General features: G+C 49.0%; 1 protein-coding gene across 1 annotated transcript; it reads right to left on the reverse strand.

Moving 5' to 3' along the window:
- Position 1: 1 nt before the first annotated feature.
- LOC104283283 lies at positions 2–1,028 on the reverse strand (the record flags this gene model as incomplete). The annotated part of the gene is given in 2 exon segments (XM_009881442.1): positions 2–524; positions 526–1,028. Coding segments are annotated over 2 exon segments (1,026 nt in total), but the record flags the coding sequence as incomplete, so codon positions are not given.
- Between the last annotated feature and the right edge of the window lie 263 nt (positions 1,029–1,291).

The following is a 1,291-nucleotide window of genomic DNA, read 5'->3' on the forward strand; positions in this document are numbered from 1 at the left end:
TCCCGATAGGTTTTAGTGAGTCGGGGAGTCCTCTTATCAGAGGTGTCATTCGCTCGGGATCTACCGGCAATAACATCGGGGAGCTTAGGCTGGGTTTGAGTTCCCGATCATGCATCATTTGTAGGCAAGCCACCTTCTGTACATTTTCCAATAACTGATCAGCAGAACCTGCTATAGCTAGAGGATCCCCTCTCTCTAATGGGTTCAGCCCCCCCGCCCAATATGCGGCTCTCTGGGTCAGAGACCATGGGGCTCAGCGGTCGCCCGTTGTGAGGAAGACGCCGGGGCCCCAATATCCCTCTGCTTCTTTTTCTGATAACATGATGCCGTCCCCCCCTGACAGGGATATCCTCCACACATATTTGGTTTCGGACTCTCTTGCCGTCCTAGCAAAATCTTTCCGTAATTTGGCCAATTCAGTGTCAATAAAGGGAATTTCTTTGGTGACAACCTGGGGGCAGTTGTCGCTATCATCCTCATATATGTAGTCTGTTTTTACCAGTGAGCATATGTGGGGGGGGGTCATCTATGACGTCTTTTAATCTTTTTAAGTCCTCCTGAGGGTAAATTGGGCGTAGCCCTTTTCCCTCCGGCATCACCTTTGTCTCGGTGAGGGTGTCTGCCTCCCTCAGGAGCTGAACTCTTAGCTCCTCTTTCAATATTAAATTTTGGCACTTTTCTTCCTCTAGCGCCCGCTTGGTTTCTAGTAATTGTTCCTGCAGCGGCGCTAGTGCTGCTTGTATCAAGGCCACCACTGCCTCCGCTTGGCCGGGCGCCTGCCTCCTGTCCTCTACTGCAGCCACCAAGCACGCTCCTAGCACAGCACAAATGGTAGCTTTCCCTTTTCCCTTTCTAAGTCTAGCTTCTTTATGCAAGACCACTATTCGGTCTACGAAACCTTGCAGTTGGAACCAATGGTCCCGTGCCCAATCTCGTCCCGGGAGTGAAGGGCGAGAGCGATATGTTTCCAAAAGATCATATAATTTTTCTGTTTCTTCACAAAAATCACCTGCCTTCTCGGCGGCCATGTCCTACAAAGGGGAATTTGTCCTGGGAGCGGGAAACAAAGAAAAATTCAAGGTTCCCCTATACACTCCCAGGAGGACAAACCGTAACCTATTACTAAACAACAAATAGCCTACAAAGGGGACATCATCCTGAGGAGGTCACACTGTAAAATCCAAGTTTCCCCTATACTTCCTCATGAGGCCAAACCGTGAACTAGTGTATAAGTTTTAATGTGAAGTTCTCAACATTCACTCCTTCCTTATGCTTCATTTGTCTCCGTCTG

This window comes from Charadrius vociferus, unplaced genomic scaffold, assembly GCF_000708025.1.
Source record: "Charadrius vociferus isolate BGI_N301 unplaced genomic scaffold, ASM70802v2 scaffold790, whole genome shotgun sequence".
NCBI classification, from domain to species: domain Eukaryota; kingdom Metazoa; phylum Chordata; class Aves; order Charadriiformes; family Charadriidae; genus Charadrius; species Charadrius vociferus.